The sequence below is a fragment of the Macrobrachium nipponense genome, chromosome 28 (genome assembly GCF_015104395.2).
Source record: "Macrobrachium nipponense isolate FS-2020 chromosome 28, ASM1510439v2, whole genome shotgun sequence".
NCBI classification, from domain to species: Eukaryota; Metazoa; Arthropoda; class Malacostraca; order Decapoda; family Palaemonidae; genus Macrobrachium; species Macrobrachium nipponense.
In genome coordinates, this window is record NC_087217.1 from 10909564 (window position 1) to 10931706 (window position 22143).

The following is a 22143-nucleotide window of genomic DNA, read 5'->3' on the forward strand; positions in this document are numbered from 1 at the left end:
GTCGAATTGACAGAATTATCTCTAGGATACTGGAACATCACGAGAACCTTGTCTTGAACGGGACTTGGCCGAATATAAAAGTTAACTTGAGATTTCGAACTCTCAGATAACATTTGAGATCAAATTTGCAAATGAATTTCAGTGACTGATAAGACTGCTGATAATTTTAATCTCTGACCTTCAAGAGATGTTGAGATGTTTACGAATTAGGCTGAAATCATCTCTTGCTTATCACTTTTTAGTCCCTTCTTCCCCGGAAAGAGTTGAATTAGGGAATTCATAAGTTAATCTCAAATCAGTTGTTCAAGAGAAATTATCACTCAGATATTTCTGTCAAGATTATGATAATGATTTTTGGTTTATGTAATGTATGTAATGCATCTTTAAAATAACTTGGAAGTGGTACTTGAGAGGAATTTAATATTCTACATTAATCTCAGCGCGTTTTCAGATGAAAAATATGAGATTTTTAGTTTGTTCTATTATATCCAGTTCCGTTATATTACAATAAAAATGTTGTAAGTTTTATTATCCAGTTTTGGTATATTGCAATAAAAATTTTGTAAAGATTGAAAACTAAACTTCATCAAGCTTGTTTTTATTGGCATATTTTTCAATAGATATTCCCATGGGGTTTTGAATTTCTTTATGGCATGTCTCGAATTTCACAGCATTAATTTTTTTCCGCAATTCGTCTCTCCTGCACATTCAGTTCTTTAGTAAATCCTCGTCCCATTTTGAGTAGGAAGGGAGGACGCGCCACAGTTGTATCCATCATCCTTCGGTTGGTTATGGTGCTCCGCCTTTTCTCCTTCCCTTCTTCCTTCCTCTTCTACTTGGGAGGGTATTTCTTTATACCTTCGTGGGTGGCCTTAGTGTTGTTATCCTCTTGAGGCAAGGTTGAAGTATTTCATGTGGTAACATTTATAGGAATTGGCTCTCTCCATGTCTTATTGGTGATCATTTTTTCTGAAGACGAATGCATTTCCTTCGTTATATATAAATATTGCATGTTATTAGTTCTCTTAATTTGGAGCTCAGGATTAAATGACGGATATCTCATATAATTGCGTGGACCAGTTGAATTGTTTTTGTTTTACTACCAGTGAAACTGTCTCTTTATGTTGTACTGTGTTGCCCATATCTGTCGATACTGTCAGATGGCTTGTATGCATGTTCTTACTCATGAAATTGTATGTATTTGTGCATATTTAATGTCAACATCAAATAACTTCTTTTAACTTAATAACAAGCAGGACTCGAATCTTTTGGAAATTACACGGACGGATGGTGCTCAGATATGAACCATCCATTTTGAAAAGAGCTGCTCTTTACAAAAAATAACACGTTATTAAAATAACACATTATTATTTCTCTCCTCAATATCATTTCAGTAAGTTTAAGAAAAACTGCAACATCAGTAATGTCGGGAAATATGTGGTCATTAATTTTTAGCTGTCTGGTATTTATAATGTGCAGTGAATTGTGGAAATACTTCTAGAAACTGGTAAAAAAATACTAAATAAATAGTACAGTAATTTGGTATTTCAGGTCAAATGTAAGATATTATATTAAATAATTTTAATTTTAAGGACATAGGAGATAAAAATAGATACCTCATGTTTAACAGATATAAATTTAATAAATGCAAAGTTGTTAAATTTCATGCATGATGTAACAAAGGAAAGTGAATTTGTGGCTAGGTTGTGGGTGTTTAGATGTTATTTATTGATGGGGAAGCTGTAGGATTTTAAAATAGGTATTTTAAAGTTTTTGTAAATTTTTGTTTAGGACTTTTTTTTTCTTATTAACTGTCTGTATTTTTTTTTTACAGATTGACAGAGATGGCAATGGCTACATTGACTTGTCAGAACTCAAAGCTGCCTTGGACATTGTTGGCTTCAAGCTTCCTCAGTGGCAGGTGCGAAAGATGATTGAAGATTGGGACAAGTCAACAGATGGCCCTGGCAAAGGGAAACTCAGTTTTGATGAGTTCCAAAATGTAAGGATCTATCCACACCAATTACTATTATCATCATTCTCTACTGCAAACCCTGTATTTTAAGTTGACTTACTATTTATAGTTGTGAGACCTTAAACCCTAACTTTTTGAAAAAGGACTGATGAATTAGGCATTGAAATACAACGGAATCTAGTAACTGTACATTTTTTCCAGATGTGCGCTGGGCTTAAGGCCCAGGATATTGCCAGTTCCTTTAAGAAAATGGTGAACAAGAGAGAGAATCTTGAAACACTGGGTGGCATGTCCACTGCTTCCTCTGAGGGAACCACCCACTCTGTACGACTGGAGGAGCAGTTAGCCTTCTCGGACTGGATTAATACTAATCTGGGCCATGATCCTCACCTGAAACACTTACTGCCTATTGACTCAGAGGGACGCTATTTGTACGACAAAGTCAAAGATGGAATTCTCTTGTGGTATGTTGTTTTTTAGTCGGCTATTTGCACTTTTGTTCAAAGGGTTATTTAAAAGTTGCTTTTCTGCATGACCAGTGTTTATAAACAAAATTAAAATACCTTTTACTGTTTATGGCAGTTCATTTTTCAAAAATGTTTGGATAATTGTTGTTTATATGCAGAATGTAAACTACCATACTTGAAGTCTCTCTCTCTCTCTCTCTCTCTCTCTCTCTCTCTCTCTCTCTCTCTCTCTCTCTCTCTCTCTCTCTCTCTCTCTCATATATTAAATAACTAACAGGTGGTATCCTGGTTTTCTTGCAGCAAAGTCATCAATCACTCCTGCCCTGATACCATTGACGAGAGAGCAATAAACGTCCGTAACTTGACCTTGTACACGAAACACGAGAATTTGACATTGGCCCTCAATTCAGCTCAAGCTATCGGTTGTAATGTAGTAAATATTGATGCTCATGATTTAGCAAAAGGTTAGTATCCTTTGTAAGTGTTATGTTTAAAACAGAATGAAGACTAATTTGCACACAGTACTTTAAGCCCTCTTCACAGTATAGTAGTGTTATGTATATCCCAATATTTTAACAAAGTTGCAGTAGTTTCTTTTCTTTTGGATCATTACTATTACAGTATTTTTTATTCAAATCTTGTTGTATACTACCCTGTATATTATTCAACCATGTAATGAATAGTTGGTATTTTTAATTGTATTATTCATTTACGTATTAGGTAAGCCCCATTTGGTGTTGGGCTTACTGTGGCAGATCATCCGTATTGGTTTGTTTAACCAAATCACCTTGGAGCATTGTCCTGGGTTGGCCAATCTCCTGGAGGATGGTGAAAAGATTGAAGAGCTCATGAAGCTCTCTCCAGAAGCCATCTTGCTTCGCTGGGTCAACCACCACTTGGAACGTGCTGGTGTGAACAGGTACAGTACAGTATTTATGTAATAAGTTCCATACAGGCGTAATGTATTTCATTGATTATGAAATGGGGGATTTGTAAAGGTTTTTATATTGTGGAAAAATGGTTTTCCTGTGAAAAATACAAGTGGAATAATTTTTTGTAATTGGTCATATAGGTCACCAAAACAAAAAGCTTAAGTTAAAGAGGATAAGGAAATCAGTGAGTTATAAAAAATGTGGATAATCACAGTCCATTGTTTATGAAAGTTTAATTTGGCTTCACTGATCATGTGTATGCTAACATAGTCAGACAGATGATTGACAAGTTTCAACGAACATAACAATGAACATGCTTACCATTCCTATCTGAGGTATCAAGTTTTCAATATTAACTGATATGTATTTGTATACTTAATAATCAAGTTTTTTTGACTCTGTTTTATTCATACCACAGACGTTGCACAAACTTCATGGGTGACATCAGAGACTCTGAAATTTACACTCATCTTCTGAAGCAAATTGCACCAAATGATTCTGGTGTTACAATGGAAGCTCTTACAGTAAGTAAGCAGTGTAGATTTGTACATTACAACAGGTTTTGGTAGAATCTGTAGTGATGAAACTTAATTTTTCAAGTAGGATCTGAATTTTGACATCGTAATAATAAGCATTTCAGTTCATTATTTTTATAACTGTCCTCACCTACATAAAATAAAAGGTGTGAATGTGTATTTTCTTAGGTTAAAATTAAACAATGCTGATGCTGATTTCAGAATCTGATTAATGTCTTAAACAATGACAAGATTTTAAAGTTTATTTCCTTCAACAGGAACAAGATTTGATCTCAAGAGCAGAAATTATGTTGCAACAAGCTGATAAACTAGGTTGCCGTAGCTTTGTAACTCCTCATGATGTTGTGGAGGGTGTCTACAAGTTGAATGTTGCTTTTGTTGCAAACCTTTTCAACAATCATCCTGGTCTTGATAAACCTGAAAATGTAGACTTTGAAGGCTTAGACCACATTGAAGAAACCAGAGAGGAGAAGAGTAAGTGTTGTTTGTTTGATCACCTTATGAATATCATGATTATTATAAGTGAATATTATCATTTTGATATTGTAGGACTTCTTAAAGCTTTTTTGTAAGCAACCTAGAGCTGCTGTATTTGGTACAATGTTTAGCATATTGATTCTTCTTGATTTGAAATTTTAGATATGCTTGTCCTTTATTAATCACTGATTTTACTTTCTACATTTTTGTGTTTCCAATGTGCAAAATGTTTCTATTTTGTTCCCTTGTACATTTTCTCTTGAAATGTTTTGTCTTTGCAGTTAGACTTTTTTAGATCAGTAAGATTTGCCTTAATTATGTGTCTAATTCCCTCTATAGAGAGAAACTGTGGATGAGAGGGAAAAAACTTCGATTATTGATAACATTTTATCCCAAATTTACAGCTTACCGCAACTGGATGAACAGTATGGGTGTTAATCCACATGTCAACTGGTTGTACTCTGACCTCGCTGATGGTATCATCATCTTCCAGTTGTATGACATCATTCGGCCTGGTATTGTTGATTGGAAGAGAGTTCATAGGTGAGTATAAAAGTACTGTCCCATTGTTTACAGCCTATGTTTATTGAATAAAAGTTCATGTTGCATATACCCTTATGGAGGTGAAGATGATTCTTGAGGTAGTATCCAAGACTTGGAATGAGCGCCTCAGTGGCGTGGTTGGTATGGTGCTGGCGTTCCACCTCGGTGGTCGCGGGTTCGATTCTCGGCCAATCCATTGAGGAGTGAGAGATGTGTATTTCTGGTGATAGAAGTCACTCTCGACGTGGTTCGGAAGTCACGTAAAGCCGTTGGTCCCGTTGCTGAATAACCACTGGTTCCATGCAACGTAAAAGCACCATACAAACAAACAAACAAACCAAGACTTGGAATGACTATTAGTTTTCCATGAAAAATGTTAGTATATTTACAACAGTTTAGAACAGGATTGAAACAACTGGCTTTAGTTCAGCTCACTGTGGCAAGCTGACTGCAGTACAACTTACTGTGGTGCCCAGATGTGATGATTAAAATTTACATAATAAATTTTATTATAGTAAATATTTTGTTACAAAAGGTTAATTTTGGTTATGTCAGGTTTAATAAAAAAAAAAAAAACTTAAAAAGAAAATTTTATGCAAAGTAACTTCATGTACAAAAGAAAATAAAGATTTTTTATTGTCATATAGCTGATACTGCTCAAATAGGAAAAAATTAAAAAATAAAATCCATGGTTGCTGAAACTATAGAAGAAACTACAAGTTATCAGCGAATGACGATTCCAGGTCAAAGTCCTCCAATCAAGTTGAAAAAGCTTAGAAGAGACTGGGGAACAGATCAAATCCCTTGTTATGCAATTTGACCGTTGAAATTTTGTTAAATATTGAACAGTTGTCTATAACTTTTCTTAGATAACTAGAATTATTATTATTAATAGGGGTTAGTTTTTCCAGACCTCTGAGTCTCGAGTAGACTCTTCTCGGGCTGGTTAGATAACTAGAATGATATCTGTGTAACTTTTAACTTCAATAAAGTTCTTTTGTAAAATCATTATAGTGGATTTGTGTTATGTAAATAAAAATAAAATGTTCAGTTATCCTTTTCCTTAAATCTGCAGCCTGTTGTGCTACACCTATTGAGAACAAATGTCAGTGTTAATTGCACGGTTAAAGAATACAGTAATTAAGTAAAACTCGTGAAATTTGTATGCATTCGGGTCATTGTTTCTGTATCTGAGATTATGCCGTAAGGGCAACAAAACTGAAAACTTCCATTGATGATATTTGTATATCATTTTTATTACGTTATTTTAGACATTCTGTTTGCACTGGTTAACTTATGAAGCTAATATGAAATTACTTTGTTAATGAACTATATTCATGAGATGTATCATGGATTACCAGGGAAAAGAGAATGAAAACATGGAGTTGTATTTCCACATAGCATAAATACTGTTTTGACATCACAAAACACACTGTGGTAAGTTTTCATAATTATACACAACTATACGTAATGGTATATTGAGGTAGTAATTTTGAATGATGGTAGCAAGCATTATAGATACTAAATATTTGACATTCTAGTTTTGGTTTTTACATAGTACGTTTATGTATTGTAGTACATATTTTTTAATTAGGCAGCCTGTAATTTAAGCTCTCTAGTCAGTGAAAACCTATCACATACAACTTTGGAAGCTGACAGTTCATTCTTGATTTTGTTATGCAAAATAGTTGCTCTACCTATTTTGGACTATTAATGTCAGATGTATGGCTTGACATTAGATATAATGTTAAAAAAATGCTTAGACATGTACAAAGCATTTGTGCTGCATTTTAAGTGAATGGTTGGCAATCGGTTAAGACAATCGGTAAGAGTATAAACCTTTTAAGATATCTTGAAGCAATGGACTTATTTACATTATCAAAAGTGTACTTCTTGGGTGTAGAATTCTTCTCAAAGAGGAAGTTTTTCACTTTAATATTTTTTTCTTTTCAGTAAATTCACCAAGCTGAAGAAATTCATGGAGAAACTTGAAAACTGTAATTATGCTGTTGAACTTGGCAAACAACTAAGGTTCAGTTTAGTTGGCATTGCTGGGCAGGACTTAGCAGATGGAAACCCGACTCTAACTCTAGGTTAGTATTGAGGGGAGGAAGGAATGACAGGAGCTTATAATATATTAAGCATGTTTTATATCAACAAATGTCATTTTGTCTCATGATTGAATTGGCAAAGTTGGAAGTTGCATTTGATGTCTATTCATAAATTTCAGTTTTGTTCCTAGTTGTTCCTAATGGTTGCGTGAAGCTATTTTTTAAATGAGGATGCATATTTTTTAGTTAAAATAGAAAGTTATTTAGTTTCTCTCTCATTACTGTATAATCCTTTGCTATATTTTATGTTTTTAAATATTTCTTTGGAAGAGTGAAAAAAGACAGATGTCCCAAAACAGGCATCCTTATTTGTTCCTATTATTTAAATCTTGTAATGAAACCCTTAGACTACCTTGTCATTTTTGTGTCCAAGGATAAGAATTATTATTCTCTGCCATTACCAGATTTTCTTATAAGAATGCTGTACATCTTGAATTAAGGTATATTTTAAATTTTTCCGTACTGACAAAAATTGATTTTTCTTAAGTGCCTTGTGTATGATTTATAGATTGCATAAGAATGACACATCCTTGAAGATTATTTTTAACAGCACCATTGAAAATTCATTCATCCTCATTTGTTTGTAGAAGCGCTTAACTATTTATCTATCAATTGACAGTAAATTAATATTTAAACATGCTTATAAGTATTTTTTTTTTCAGCACTTATTTGGCAGTTAATGAGAGCATACACCCTGTCCATCTTGACCCAGCTGGCTGATTCTGGCAGTCCCATTGTAGAAGCAGAGATTATCACATGGGTTAACACAAAGTTAGGTGAAGCAGGCAAGACTTCCAGTATTAGGAGTTTCCAGGATTCCAGTTTGAAGAATGCTTTAGCTGTCATCGATCTTGTTGATGCAATTAAACCAGGCACAATAAACTATGACTTAGTGAAAAATAGTGGTGAAGAAGAGGTAAGTTCAGTGCATTTTTATTTTTATTTTGCATAATTGCATATCTAACTTTTTTCTCTAAGTAAATTTTACTTAGGTGGCTGTAATATATACATAGAATTTTGTTAATTGTAAAAGTAAGTCCTTCCTGTACTTGATTCTTTTCTTGCTTATTAAATTTTCTAGCCCTATCATCTTGTTTTGCTCTGCTGAAAATATAGAAGTTATAAATTACAAGGATTATATATGATAAGAGACTTGTTGGAACTGACTCATTCAGTCCTCTATATTTTAGCTTCAGGATAGCAGACTTTACAGTGTATGACCGTTAATGTCTTGCTTTTTATAAATACTTTGTTCAGCTATACAACTCCAATAAGGAAAATGCCTACTATAGTAGATTCACATCAAGCGTGCACCTGATGTCTAAGCCAGTCCCTTACGACGCTCCTGATTGGACGTTGATAAGCCAGTCACAGGTCTGGAAACTCTCAGTCTCTTGAGAGTTTCCAGCCCTGTGATTGGCTTATCAACAGCCAATCAGGAGCATCGTAAGGGATGTGAATCTACTATAGTACTGTACTATGGGAATTAATGAGAATCAGTCATATGCTTCACTTCCTTGTCAAAGTTAAGGGGGCCGGCCAGAACCCTTATATATGGGGGTATAGGACAAAAAATGCAGTCATGAAAAAATTCATGGACCTTCATATGGCAATTAAGAATACGTATATGAAATATTTCGTCAAAATTTCAATTACTTTCTTAGTTACAGGGTAATTAGTTAACGTAACTCAATAAGCCTAAAACATTGATCCATACAAGAAAATGCAATATTTCTTCTATTATCGTAAATTTTGATAATTATTGTCAAAGAAATTGGGAGAAATGGCATCTGTAGACATTCCCCGAGTCGAGAAGGGAGACTTCAGTCAGCTACCAAGTCCAGTCATGATTCAGTGCGATCACAAACCTCAAGTAGTCTACACGTTCGAGTTTTACCTCTGACATTCGCTTGCTTTTGCGTATGGTTATGTATGTTTCGGCAAGTTCATCATGCCAATGAGGAAAAGACAAAGAAAACATCTCGCTAACATACAGACGAAGAAAATCGCTCAAGTATTATTACAGAATATCATGATATACACTAGGCTATGATCTTTGAGCAAAGAGATCTTCATTTATGATAAATAACATAGTTTTGGTTTTTTAATACCCAAAATGGAATATGAAATTCATAATAATCATGATTTATTAAAATTGTCTTAGTAAAAAAAAAGAGTACACCTTCGAGTTTCACCTCTGACATTCTCTTGCATTTACGTTTGTTTATCTTTGTTTCGGCAAGAATTTCATCATGTCAAAGAGAAAAATACAAAGAAAACATCTCGCTAACATACAGAAGAAGAAAATTCTCTGTAATAAGCCGAGTTAGTGAAGGGGAGAGAGAGAGTTGCGTAGGAAGGAGTGCCCCATCTTGCCTCAAGCAGTGCCCCAGGCTACGATATATGAGCAAAGGGATCATCATTTATGATTAAATTATGATAAATAAAATAGTTTTGGTTTATTAATACACAAAAAAGAAATATACATTCATAATAATCATTATTTATTAACATTGTCTTTATAGATATACGAAGGAAAACTTTGAATGCCCGTATCTCAAAACTATACTTATTGACCTTCAAAATCTATCTTCTCATTTAGTTTTAAAGCTATAACATTGGAATTTGGTCTATAACTCAGAAAGACATTATAGAACAATCAAATGAAGCCCTTTTTTCCAATTTTTGTTTCGTCTTTTTTTTTATAAATTTTTTTTTCTCCTGATTTATAGTTTATTTTTTTACCATATTTAAAAATTCATATCTAGCAAAAAAATGACTTTTAGAAAAAATACTCCTCATTCAATTGGAGGTCTACATCAGGTCTATACATAGGTAGTAATCCTAGGTCTTAATATTAAATATCAAGGGAGAAGATAGAATTTGAAAAATGGTTAGTATCGGGACAAATCGCCCTGGCGTCACAAAACCGAAGGTCAGAGGCGAAAATCATATGCGGTTTGGAGATGTCCCAAGTCACCTCATTAAGTGGTATGAATATCAAAGTCCTGTCCTTAAAAAAACGGCATTAGCCGGCCGGCCCCCTTAAAGAATGCAATTCTTTTTTTAATAGAAACCAAGTGTGAAATTTATTATGAAGCAATTGACAAAAATCTGATAGTTAATTCAAAGTACCTGCTCCTTCATACAGATAGCTTTGCCTTTTGTGCAACATAATTTATTTTCTTTTATGTTCTCCGTCCCCTAGACTCAGCAATTTACAGGGTGGGAAGGGAAGTGAGTGGTGTGATGGCTTTGCATAAAATCTTCAAGGAGTGCATATTGTTGTATCACACAAGAGCTCTCTTTCACTGATGAAACTGCTCCCTAAATATATTGATATTTTGATCCAAATTTTTTTTTTTTGTATTTCAGACAAATTTGTCATACATAGGGAAAAATTTACATATCAAACACCAGTACATACAGATAACAAAGTCTACAATCCATAGTTATATCAGATTTGTTTGGAAAATGGAAACTTATAAGTAGCATTGACAACAAATCTTGATGATAAGTTAATCCGTAAATTTAAGTGTAAAGCAATGAATAAATCCAGGAACATTAACAAAAATGTCGTATTGTAAATCTCTAACAAGCTGAAGATATATTTAAACAAGGAATAGTTTGCAATTGAAAAATTGGCATTTGCCTTTTATCTCCTGTAAAAGCACAACTACAGGTCAAGTCAACATCAATTGCAATTTGATCAGCCATCTAACCGTTTAGCCAAGAAGTGTTTATTCCAATTCTACTACTCCAGAATGGAGGCAATGCCAGTGTTTTACCAGGAACCTATCCAGGCAGCTATCCTTGGAAACCATGAAGCTGTAGACTAATATACCTTCTAGCAGTGATTTGCTCTGTAGACTAATAAACTTTCTTTTGGCAGTGATTTGCTACTGTATCTAAAGTGTATTGATAGTAAATCTGCTAAAGAAATGTTCTCAGTCTGCATTTTCAGTTTATTGAATCATTGAATTTTATGGAGTTGCAGTATATTAGATAGATTATATATTTATTAAGAGCAAAACCTTTAGGCAAGCACCACATATTGAGGATTTTTTCTTTTAGAGCTTTCAGCTAAAAAGATTATCTTGCTTAATCAAAATATTCTTACAAAATACAATAAAGCATGTCTAATAATGGTGATTTTTTCAGGGGGTAGATGAAAGCAAAAATTTTTTCTGAATTTTATTATTTTGTGATATTTTTTTCAATCACATAATTGAATGATTTTTAGACTTCTTGTGCATTTAAAGTGAATGTTTTTAGACTTCTTGTGCAAAAATACTTGCTGAATTGTATTTTGTAAGTTTTCGTATGCAAGCAATGGATTTTGTTTTATGTTGTGTAAATACAGATGTGTGATAATGTTTTTTCCTTTTCCAAACAGGACAACATTGCCAACGCCAAGTACGCAATCTCAGTGGCTCGTAAAATTGGTGCCCGCATTTATGCTTTGCCTGAAGACATCACTGAGGTTAAACCGAAGATGATTATGACAGTCTTTGCTTGCCTCATGGCACGGGATTACATACCTAATATGGATGCCAAAAAGAATTGAATGTGAAAAGAAAGCTTGTGTTTTGTAGAAAGAGATGTAAAAGGGAGTGCATGAAGTGACTGCGATGTATGATTTATTCTTTGTAACTGTATAGACTTTTTATACATTTTTCATAATGCATAGCTATAGTAAAGCAACGTCCAGGTCTTATGTTGTGACATAACAGTAGTGCAGTTCAATTTTGTATCATAAGCAGCATTTGTATTATTCAAATATCATTTCTGTTTAGTCTACTGCAGATAATTTTCTTTATTGCCATTTTACAAATTCGTGGCTTATTATAAAGTTAAGTAATGCATCTATTCCACTTTTGTGTAGCTTCCACAAAATGAAGCTCATAAGAAATAGGATTGCTCAAAGGTGAAAAAGGATATACAGTACTGAATATAGAAATGGAACAACTGTATGGAATTTCTGTTTAGTCTGCATTTTTTGCTGGATATTCATGTATATGCAGATAGCAGAAGTGGTGTGTAGAATGAAATAAAAATGTAATAGAGTTCTCTTTTAAATAACAGATTTTATGTAAAAATTGCTTTTGTACTCTTAATGAATCATTAGATAATGTTACAGTTTTATTGAAGGCAGGAGCATTAATATTCTATGTTCAGCATCGCTAAAATCTTGAATGCTATTGAAATTCACCATGTTCAGTTGTGCATTTATGATGAATGTAGGTTTTTAATACAGAAATTTGAGCATTGTAAAATGATTATTTTATTCACAAGATTGTGTATTTACAAAGCTGATGACGCTCACTTCCTGGCTAGTTTAATTGCTGGATAGCGAGTGTAAAGTTGAAGCCCAACCTCAGACTAAGTGTAGATTTTTTACATGATAGTTTTTATTATAGAATGACAGTGTGTTATATCACTAATGTTTTCTCTTCTTGTTAAACTTTTGTTATATATATTTTCTTGATGCAAGAGAAGTAGCACTGGATTATTTTTTTTTTATAAAGTGATGTTTCACTTTTAATGACTTGACTTGATTTGTAAATACAGAAGTTATGAAATAGTATTTTCCTAGGTATATTACTAAAGGAAATTTGGTAGTCTGTCCTTTTTATTAAATCAGACAGTTGTAAATTGTAGGTTGAAATTTTGTAATGAAAATGTGTTAGCACAAGTTTCTAAGCAGTTTCTTTTATTATACAGTATACAGTATTTTGATTTTCAATGCATGTGTTTTGTAACTAAGGATTCGGGGCTAAAAATATTGTTTAATGTTGATCATTTAGTACACATATACGTAGTTTTGTTTGAAGGGAAATTGGACACTGTGTAAATTAAGTACAAGTATCTTGTCCAGTAACAAAACATAATGCCTTTTTTCACCAAAAAATATTAATGGACAATGCTGGGCAAAAAAAATGAGGAAAGTTATGGTCTGAAACAGTCAGATTGCTTGCTTCTGTTTGTGTGCCGTTTGATTATATTCATGATACTGTATCTTTGAACAAGTTGAGGTATATGGGCTGCGTGGGAGTTGTGATAGCATATAAGGCGTAATGTTTCCTTCATATAAGATTTTTCTTGTATTGATGCTAAGAGATTTTCCTTTATTGCACTTTTAGTGTTTCTGAAGTATTTTCCTTATATGCCAAAATGGTTTGTCTGCCTAGTGTAATTTTCCTCACGAACAAATATATTGAATGAAGTGCTAAAATAATGCCTCCTCTCATCTGATATTCAGGTCATTTATTGTTTACCTACCTAACTCTTGTTTCATTGCATAGGAAAAATCAAAAGTCCTCTTATATAATATATGCAGGTGGTGATGTGTATCTAACTAGTGCCATTATTCTAGCTATTAGGAAACCAATGCTTCTCAGAATTTTTTGTATCCGCCTAAGGGAATTGTAATCTGGAAAATAACTTTTGCACTTGAAATATGCAATAGAAATCAAGCAGTGCTTTGTTTATAGTCAAATCCGATATAACAAAAAGCTACATATTGCCAACAAAAATTGTTACTGAAGTCTGTTTTTTTATGTTCAAGTAGGAAGTGGAATTGTAACTAAGTCCTTATCTAGTACATTTCTTGCACATAATGGTTTTGTATGCAAAACCAAAATATCGTATACTACTAAGTTCTTACTTATTCAGTCTATGATTTAACTAAAAATGTAAGTTACTTTTTTGCCATAAAATTTTCAATAAGATTTTAAGATATTTTTCATATTTAGATCCCTTACATTTTACCCATTGCTTGAGGATTCCGATCTTTCACTTGGTTACCATCCATCTTTGAATTTTCCATTGGTCTAAAATGCCTTTTTCATCAGTTATTAATTAGAATGTGGTATACCATAACTTAAGGAGTGAACTAACTAGTCAGCTAAAACTATATCGGTGTAAAATGAGTAAGTACAGTATTCCTCATAAGCCCAAATTCACTGGAGAATTGCATGTAATTTAAACAATAATTGATCTCAATTAAAATTAGAGTTTATATGGCACTTCTTATTTAATTATTTTCTTTTTTGGTTTCCCAGTGTATTTTATCAGAGGTCTATTTTCCGAGAGGGGTAATATTAGGCACTCGTCATAGTCAAATGATGTTGTACTTAGGGTTTGCTAAATCAGACAAGAAATAGTCTTGTTACGTATTGGACTATATTGTGAGGGTCTTTTTGTATGATTGGATAGAATGTTCTGGATATCGAAAGGCTTTATTGCCTTCAAGTGAAGTTCATTTGCCAGTATATTTTTAATCTTTATACACATAAGGTACAGCGATGAATCCAGGAGAAATTTTATTACTTTGTAATTGTGGATGTTGTAATTGAAAATTTTACTGTAGGGAAATTTGTTCTTATATTTGTGATCTGAAATGTCATATACTGTCATAAAGATAAGTTTCATTGGGTCATTGCTTTCCTTCATGTATTTATTTTTTTATGTTTGTATATTAGCAAATGCAAGATGCAGTCTGCAATATTCTGCAAATTGCATAAGTTAGAAGACCTTTTCTTGTAGGTACAGAAGTGTTATTTTTGCAGTTTTCGTAGTTCTTGAAATTGCATTTTAAATAAGCATATTTTATATCAACTGAAATATTAACTTTAAATTTCTCTCTTTTTCGTGTGAAATGCAGATATTCTGTTGTGAAATTAATTGAGGAACAAGAACATTAAGTAAAAGCAAAAACATCAGACTGATGTTTGTGGAGAGTATAATTGTTCCTAAAGTAACAGTTTAAAAATATTTTTTTAATTGTTAATTTTCTGAGTACAGTATAAGTGAAGTGTGTAATTTAGTTACTTTTTGCATAAAACGATACTGTACATGACTGGTTTTAGATTGTATTGTATATTGGTAATTTTTTTTTTTTTTTTTTTTGTCACCATCGTAATGTTCTTTCCTAAACAGCTTAATTCTGGAAAGATTATGTCTATTTTCTTCTTGAGATTCTTCTCTTTGGTCCAATTTTGAACATTCCTCTTGTAGCTCAAAAAAAGAAAAACAACTCTTACACGACTGTGAAGGCATTACAGTATTTAGTAGTCGTCTCTTATTTATGCACTTTACCCCTTGAGTCACTTTGCTTTATGTTTGACACACTTAACACTTTTTCTTCTCTTCTTGTTATTGACGGTGCTTTATGATTAATATCATTTTGTAGATTTAAGTAGTTCTTTGTCATTGATTATTGTTGTTCTTCTGTGTGATAGTTATGGAGAGACATATCTTTTCAATTTCCTTTGCAAACGTTAGTAAAACTCACTGATTTATTATTGGTATGTGATACACATCAACAAATATTCGGTACAGTTTATGATGAACAGCATGAAGTGGTGGTGGTTGTATCTATGGATATTTATTTATTTTTTATTATAGTTATCTTCCATTGATATCATTGCTATTTCCCTCTGAATTCTTTTCTCACTCGGAGATTAGTCTGATAGATGTACATCATTTTTTATTATACAGTATTTACCTCCTGATTTATTTTTATAGATCCATATTTTATTCTTTTTATTCAAGGCAAGTGAATAATCAAAGGATTACTGGTATGTATGGAACCAAGCAAATCATTTATTAACCTCCACCAGCTTCATTTGGTTTTATAATTGTAAGCAATAAACAGTGCTTCATATCCTGTAACACTTAATTTCTTTGCTCTTCTGTACAAAGATTTTAATTTGAACCAAATAATAAGATTATTTGCAATTTAAAATGCATTGTTTTTATCCTTATGTATTTTTTAACCACTGCTACCAAGATTTAAAATAACTGCTGTTCTTGTTAATGGTTTGTATGTAGTCTTATTCAACTAAAATTGAGAAAATATTAACTCTGGTCCCCATTGTAAGAAAACAGTGAGAGAGTGATTTTTTGTATGGTGTTTTTGTATTGCTTGGAACCAATTGTTATTCAGCAATGGGACCAACGGCTTTACATGACTTCCAAACCACGTTGAGAGTGAACTTCTATCACCAGAAATACACACCTCTCACTCCTCAATGGAATGGCCGAGAATCGAACCCGCAACCACCGAGGTGGAACGTTAATACCATACCAACCACGCCGCTGAGGCGCTAGTGAGAGAGTGAGATTCGCCACAGATTTCACATGTCTTTAAAGATGTTTGTTCCTGTGGGGACACAACCATCGCTTTTCATGAACGGAGAATCCTTCCATGCAAGTAGTTCACTGGTGGAGGTAGGGGGTTAATCCTTCATTACTCCTCTCTTACTTCTCCACTGTTCTTCGGCTTAACCAGCCTGAGAAGAGTACTTAAGACTCAGAGGTCTGGAAAAACTAAGCCCTATTAATTATTAATAATAATAATCTTTGGCGTCATTGAGAAAGGAAGCCTGCAGTCTCTTCCTTGTGTGTATGTTGGATTGTGGATGAGCAGCTACTATCATCATCTTTTACCTTATGCATTTACCGTGTATCTTGGCTTTATTTTGATGTGGTTTGTGATAGTTTATTCTTAAATATGAAGAAAAAACGTGACCAGCACCGGTGTGTGTGAAGACCATGGGTGGTATTTTGGTCACTTCATGTCTCCCATATCTGTTGACTAGTTTTGTTCAAATTTTAGGGCAAGGGAATTTTACACGATCCCTTCTATAATGAATGTGTTTCTGGTTTCTTGCCACTGACTGCCATTCCTCTTCCAGCTACATCTAGGTGATTTAATTCACCCGTGACCTGCAAGTTCACTCATCCTTTGTCTGAGGATGAGGAAGCTCATGGGAGATGCCTTCTTTTGACTACCTTAAAAAATTTGGCCACCTTGAATATTCTAGATTGTCCATTGCTTGGTGCCTTCCTGGATTCTACCAGGAAGAAGGGATGACAAAACCAACCATTGATGTGTGTGCTGCTGCTTAGTCAGTTCATATGACCACCTCATCTCCTACAGAAGGTCCTCCAGTGACTGTTGATGCCTATAGCTGAGCACGAAGCCATCATGACTTCTCCCCTTCCAGCAGCGATCATACTTTCATTGTGGGAAACAACTAAGAGGTCTATCAAGTCGGAGAGAAGTGCTCTTGCCATTTTACTTCATCTTTCCATCATTGTCATCCTCCTTTTTCTTTGATACTTTCTCAATGTAAGAAGGTGGAGGTGAGGTCCAAGGCCAGGTGAGAGAAGTCATCGCCCACTTGCCCTTCAGCATGGCAGGAGAGCAGAGGTGCTGATTCACCAACTGGCATTTATTGTCCTTTCACCATGTACTCTCAGGCTCAGACCAGGATTGCATTCTGCAGCCCCCTTTCTCACCCCACCTTCAGTCCATGGACCAGGTTAGGGTCAAAGCTTGTGGGTAGACCCCTGGTAGCTCTGTCGAGTTGCAATGGGTTGGGCATGCACAACCTGTTCTCTCACTGTTCCATGCCTTGTCCCTGTACTATGCACAGGCAAGCAACAGAATGGTATCAATTTTGTTCCACTGAAGCGATGTAGGGGAGACTGCACCCTGTCACGGACCCCTCAAGGTCCGCTACAGGTTTTATATTATAATAAACAAAAAGAATTCAACACCAACAGTTGAAACTGGGATACGAATATAGAAAGAAACAAACAGAACAAAGGTTTATTTACAAGCTTACTAGCAAAGATAAATACAGAATGGTTTCTTCTATTTACATAACAAAAATAAAATCTTAAAGTATATGAACTGGGGAAACGGTGTCATAATGAAATACTTGCTGGGCAGTTTTGCAGCTGTCGAAAATCATGCTCGAAGCGACGGCTTCACAAAGGAGGACTATAACTTCAGAAACCTTCTCGACTCCGTACTGCAGAAAACAATTTCTATCTTGATACTCAAAGGGCAGGTTACTCCTCAAAACCAACTTGTAGGACGTTTCTTCTCTGAAGGCTTGCTCAACGTCGAAGTATCTCTGTTGTCCACTCCCTGACTGGACGACTTGACTCGAATCCGACCAAACTCTCGTGCGCCTTCTCTTATCTTTCGTCTGTTCCTTCTTTTCTTATCTCTCTCTGATGATTTCTGCTCTCTGCTGGTCTCTCACGGATGATCTGATCGCTGATATATATACTTTGTATATATACTTTGTATATATACGGCGATCTGGGGCCGGGTCCTACCAGCGAACGTCACAGACTCCCGAGATGACAGGAACTTATTGGATCTCGACAAAATATTGCATCACATTTCGCGGCGTTTTCTGACGACGTGACGGTGCGTGTTGCATTCCACAACACACCTGGCAATTCTAGAACAATCGTGAGAACAGGCGCCTCCAACACGTGCGCAAATGCCTCCTTGCTGCAGAATTTCTCGAAGAAGATGCAGTTTCCTTTCCTTTAACTTAAAATTCTTTGCTATAAAGCGATTACCAAGACACGCTCCCCCAAAAGAAAAAAAAATGAAATCAACTGATTTTATTTTTTTCTAAAGAGAAACAAGAATCAAACAGCAGGGGAACAATTCTGCATAAAGCTTTAATCCAGTTAAACACACACACATTTCCTCATTCGCTCACCCACTCGTGCCAAACAGAAAACAGTCATCAGGCTAGTCATTCTGAAAAATCTCTAGAGAGGCTATCAGCTATAACATTATCCTTTCCTGTTGAATAAAATGGCAGAATTCAGTGAATTAATCTTATATAATATCTTTTCTATTTTTCTTATCACTCACTTTTCAGGCTCAGCGATACTTTGCAATAATTGTCCAATATTCGTATATTAGGGATAATGCTGAAAGTGGTATTTTATTCAGAACAGGCTTTATTAATCAAAGACTGGTATTATCAGAATACTGGTATATGGGAAGGCGTTCCTCTGGTTCAGATCTAGCAGGGGTCATCATCGGTGTTGGTATCATTCTGTAAGAGGCGTCAATGTCAGGCCGGGGTCGTCTCTGGTGTTCAGCTGGTATTACTGCTGGTATAGCTCTGGCTTATCGCGACGTTTCAACCTTCTCGTAGGTCATCTTCTTGGCTGGTTAGCAGTAGAAGTGAAGAGATGGTGTCTGCAAGCCGATATTTATAGCGGCTCGAATCCTAGAGCTGCGTTCTCATTGGTTGAGCCGGTCTGGGGTGAAGTCAGGGATCTCTCGTTGATGGTTGCAGGGATGCAGCTGTGCGAATGCTAGAGTAGTGTATCGGGGAATGAATGTCAGGAATCCTACCTCAGGTAGGAATCCTATCATCCCGTTGGTGCTCCTGGATATTTGGGTTGTCATTCGCTACTGATCTTCGGGCGGCGGTAGGGAGGCGGAACGTTTCTTGGGTAATGTTCAAGTTTGGTTTCTCCTTTCCTATATGGTGGGCTTCCAGGATTCGTAAACGTCGGGGATTGGTGGTTTGGTCAATTATTTCGATAATAGGTACAATATCATTCCTTTTTAATCTTACATTCCTCCTTAGACATACAACTATACACGGTAAGCACCCTACCATTCAAAGCTGACTGTAAATATAAAAGAACACATTTCTTTAGGAGAACCTATTCATTCCATTAACTTCTCAAAACACATGAAATATGTCGTTACATCTTCCTCATCAAACTTTGGTACTAATTTCAACGCTGCACTCATACCTAACCTATCAGCTCCACTACCGTTCTCACCTGTCTGACTGTTACGAGTATTTTGCCTTAACCGAGCAATTTCCAACTCATGCATACGTTCTTTCTCTCTTTCTTCTTGCTCATACATATGTTCTTTCTCTCTTTCTTCCTGCTGCATTACCAACATTTCTCTCTCTTGCTCTTGCTGCATTTTCATTACTTCTCTCTCTTGCTGGATTTTGCTTCTCTCTTGCTGCATTTTCATTGCTTCTCTCTCTTGCTGCATTTTCATTTAATGCTCTAGGTGCATTCAAAACTATGTAAAATGCATTCTTATTGCATTTTTCATCAAAAAACCTTTAAATATTGATTATTTTGCATTATTGGTGTCATATTTCTTCTGCCAGATCAGCATTTGTAGGAGTCATAACCCTGGAAATAATTTCTGATGAATATAATTGAAAAGCGTCGTAACCTCGGAACGTCGTAAGCCGAGACCGTCGTAACCCGGGGACTGCCTGTACTTCTCTCTCAGCCGCTCTTTCATCTCTCTCATACTTTTCCCTTTCTTTCCTCTCTAAATACTCACAGAGATCATTCCCCTCTAGACCTAGAAGCTTACCCAACTCAATAAACTCTTTCACCATCTCACTCATTCTGGTTCTTTCTATATTCTCCCTGTTTCAATCTGTTGCAGTGCCAACTATCCTGGCAAGGTCGCCACTAATGTCACGGACCCCTCGAGGTCCGCTACAGGTTTGATATTATAATAAACAAAAAGAATTCAACACCAACAGTTGAAACTGGGGATACGAATACAGTGGACCCCCGTATTCGCGTTCTCCAGATTCGCGGACTCACACATTCGCGGATTTCTCTGGGGAACGTTTCCCTGCATTATTTGCGGAAAATTCGCGCATTCGCGGTATTTTTCTATGATAAATATCCACAAATTCCTGGGTTTTTTTTATGTATTTCATCATAAAATGCACTTTTTGTGATAAAACTATTAAAAAACCAAGTATGAAAATTTTTAGTGGGTTTTTCTTGAGTTTTAACTAACAAAATAGGCTGTTTTTAGCATTTTCATAGGGGTTCCAAACATTCGCGGATTCTAACTATTCACGGGGGGGTCTGGTACGCATCCCCCGCGAATACGGGGGGACCACTGTATAGAAAGAAACACAAACAGAACAAAGATTTATTTACAAGCTTACTAACAAAGGTAAATGCAGAATGGTTTCTCCTATTTACATAACAAAAGTATAATCTTACATTATATGAACTGGGGAAACGGTGTCATAATGAAATACTAGCTGGCCAGTTTTGCAGCTGTCGTAAATCAATGCTTGAAGTGATGGCTTCACAAAGAAGGACTATAACTTCAGACATCTTCTCGACTCCGTACTACAGAAAACAGTCTATCTTGATACTCGAAGGGCAGGTTACTCCTCAAAACCAACTTGTAGGACGTTTCTTCTCTGATGGCTTGCTCAACGTCGAAATACCTCTGTCGTCCACTCCCTGACTGGACGACTTGACTCAAATCAGACCAAACTCTCGTGCGCCTTCTCTTATCCTTCGTCTGTTCCTTCTTCCCTTATCTCTCTCTGATGATCTCTGCTCTCTGCTGGTTTTTCACTGATGATCTGATCTCTGATATTTCGTCAGTCATATATATACGGCGATCTAGGGGGCGGGTCCTACCAGCAAACGACACAGACTCCCGAAATGACAGAAACATGTTAGAAGGATCTCAACGAAATATTGCATTATATTTCGCGCCGTTTTCTGACGACGAGACAGTGCATGTTGCGTTCCACAACACGCCTGGCGATTCAAGAACAATCATGAGAACAGGCGCCTCCTCCAACACGTGCGCGAATGCCTCCTTGCTGCAGAACTTCTCGAAGAAGATGCGTTTTCCTTTCCTTTAATTTATAATTCTTTGCCATAAAGCGATTACCATGACATACCCGTCTGTTGCTTGACACACTTATGCTCTCAGGAGTGCTTTCAATTTGAGCAATCTTGCTTTAGGGAAGGATTCCCATTGATCTCTTTCACCTATTATAGGTGCGGTTTGCTGCCAGGCATGAAAGAGAGAGAGATGGGACGTCTTACTTGTCTCCTTAGGTTCATACTTGGTTACAACCAGTATCAGAGCTGAGGCGTGTTAGGGCCCAAGTCAGAATTATATTTGGACTGCACACCTGTAGGCTCCCGTTTGCTTTGTACATCAATAATCTTGTCTGGGGCTGGACAGGAGTAGGAGTAGAAGTCTTCTTCAGGAGATAAAGTAGCTTGGACCTCTAGGGGTCCTTTGGGTCCTGAGGGACATCCTCCTCTGGAATCCCCTTTAGGCTAAGTTGGCACAGTGTTTTCAGAATGTTATTCACTCATCCGAAAGCGCAATAATGAACGGGAGGTGACCTTTGCTTCCCATTTACATGAGTTTTTTACTATGGAGCTAGTCTTGGTCAGGTTCAGGAGATTGTTAGTAGGTAGGGCCCTTACATACCAGGCACACTAGGT

The 22143-nt window shown here is 35.6% G+C and overlaps 1 protein-coding gene across 2 annotated transcripts in view; it reads left to right on the forward strand.

The window, feature by feature from the left end:
• LOC135201407 (plastin-2-like) overlaps positions 1–15790 on the forward strand; it is a 108911-nt gene extending 93121 nt beyond the window's left edge. For both annotated transcript variants that reach the window (XM_064230308.1, XM_064230309.1), the window contains exons 2-11: positions 1835–2002; positions 2177–2439; positions 2743–2906; positions 3163–3361; positions 3793–3898; positions 4168–4384; positions 4792–4930; positions 6884–7023; positions 7704–7957; positions 11438–15790. In XM_064230308.1, the coding sequence (XP_064086378.1) occupies positions 1835–2002; positions 2177–2439; positions 2743–2906; positions 3163–3361; positions 3793–3898; positions 4168–4384; positions 4792–4930; positions 6884–7023; positions 7704–7957; positions 11438–11608 (1821 nt within the window). In that variant the 3' untranslated portion in view covers positions 11609–15790. The remainder of the gene's footprint in view (positions 1–1834; positions 2003–2176; positions 2440–2742; positions 2907–3162; positions 3362–3792; positions 3899–4167; positions 4385–4791; positions 4931–6883; positions 7024–7703; positions 7958–11437) is intronic.
• The last annotated feature ends 6353 nt before the right edge of the window (positions 15791–22143 follow it).